This window comes from Octopus bimaculoides, chromosome 22 (assembly GCF_001194135.2).
Source record: "Octopus bimaculoides isolate UCB-OBI-ISO-001 chromosome 22, ASM119413v2, whole genome shotgun sequence".
NCBI lineage: Eukaryota > Metazoa > Mollusca > Cephalopoda > Octopoda > Octopodidae > Octopus > Octopus bimaculoides.
In genome coordinates this window covers 9,230,060-9,232,038 of record NC_069002.1, presented here as the reverse complement: position 1 = coordinate 9,232,038, position 1,979 = coordinate 9,230,060, and the positions used below count along the sequence as shown (strand labels likewise).

The following is a 1,979-nucleotide window of genomic DNA, read 5'->3' as shown; positions in this document are numbered from 1 at the left end:
TTTTAGTATTCTCGTTTGTGAAAGCAATCGCGTTTATTTCAGATATTCTCATTTTAAAAATCATCTCTGGCTAATCGTTAATAGGACATTGGTATTGCCTCGGCAGAGGTTTGCGCTCTCTGAGTGCTCTTGTTATTTTTATTATTATTATTATTATTATTATTCCCCTCTCTGAATCACACACTTATTGCAGAAGCCTTTCATAATTAAACTGATCCTCTTGTATTTACTCAAAGCCAGGAACTTTTCGGCACCCCCTTGTATTTGTGTATGTGTATATATAATTGATTTGTGTGTTGTTGTTGTTGTGTATACGCGCACACACACACACACATACCATAACAAAATGTATTTTTAAACATTGTTTCTTATGTTCTTTCTTTCTTTATTTTTCCAGAGAAACCATTATAAAGAACTCCCAGAAGCAGTCCAAAGGTCATTAGGTTCATTCCCTACAGAGTTTATTGAATATTTCACATCCAGATTTCCTCGTCTTTTATTGCATACTTACAAAGCAGCAGTTTGTTGTTCAAATGAAAATACATTGTCTCAATATTACGATACTTGAGAGAAAACGCACACACACACACATGCACAACCACAACACGTATACATATTTATCATTAAAAATTCTGTGATCTCATATATTCAAAACTATAACAAACATATATAAACATGTTATATATACAGTCTCTATTAATATACATATGATATATGTATGTATAATCATTTAAAAAGCAAAAAAAAAGGAAGAAGTTTTTGTATCAAAACATTCTTTCTTTACATTTTAAAATTTCTAAATATTTTTATCATGGGAGGGAGGTATGAAATGTTAGTCAGGTTTTTAACCGAATGTTTGCAATTGTACATATAATAATAATAATAATACATTATGAATGGCTACATTCCTAAACAGAACTATGAATATATATATATATATATATATATATATATATATATATATATATATATATATATATATATATATATACCGGAGTAAGCACCTGAAATGTGCAACAAGGTGGAAAAAAGAGTACTCAAATACCAGAGGTAGAGTAATATAACAAAAGACTGTTACTCTGAGTTCCACGTTCCCGTTCATCGGACAGTCCGATGAACGGGAACGTGGAACTCAGAGTAACAGCCTTTTGTTATATTTCTGCTGCTTTTAAACAAAGCATATTACTCTACCTCTGGTATTTGAGTACTCTTTTTTCCACCTTGTTGCACATTTCAGGTGCTTACTCCGGTATATATATATATATATATATATTTCTACATGCTAATATTTTTAGTTGTGTTGCTTGTGTTTAACACTCTGTTTAACTGTATTTAACAGTTCGAATCTGGTGTGAAATATAAACAAAATGTTTGGTTAATCAACACACTGGTGATATTTTATCACGTTTTTATCTTCATTATCATTATTAATTAATATTTTCAAGACGGCGAGCTGGCAGAAACGTTATCGATCCGAGCAAAGTGCTTAGTGACATTTCATCTGTCTTTGCATTCTGAGTTCAAATTCCGCTGAGGTCGACTTTGCCTTTCATCCTTTCACGGTCGATAAAATAAGTACCAGTTATGCACTGGGGTCGATGTAATTGACTTAATCCCTTCCCCAAAATTGCTGGCATTGTGCCAAAATTTGAAATCGTTATTATTATTATTATTATTTCCATTTTAAAACAAATTTTTCTTCTTTTAATTACATTTAAATTTTGGTATTTGGTATTATTTACATGAATTTCAATTAATATAAATTGCTAATAATTATGTCATTAATTGCTATAAATTATATTTTTTATGTGGTGATGGTAGTGGGGTTAGTATTTCATTTGGAACAACACCCAAAATATTTTTGTGTAGTTCTGAGTTTAAATATGCTTGTTGAGTCAGGTGACTCTACCTTAATCCGCTTTACCTGACAACTAACCTACTTCACAGTTAATAACAGAGAAACATCAAGCTGTCTGCAA

The 1,979-nt window shown here is 30.9% G+C and overlaps 1 protein-coding gene across 1 annotated transcript in view; it reads left to right on the top strand.

Moving 5' to 3' along the window:
• LOC106874141 (serine/threonine-protein kinase/endoribonuclease IRE1) overlaps positions 1-966 on the top strand; it is a 31,557-nt gene extending 30,591 nt beyond the window's left edge. Inside the window, exon 23 of the mRNA XM_052975644.1 lies at positions 362-966. Within this exon, the coding sequence (XP_052831604.1) occupies positions 362-568 (207 nt within the window). The 3' untranslated portion in view covers positions 569-966. The remainder of the gene's footprint in view (positions 1-361) is intronic.
• The last annotated feature ends 1,013 nt before the right edge of the window (positions 967-1,979 follow it).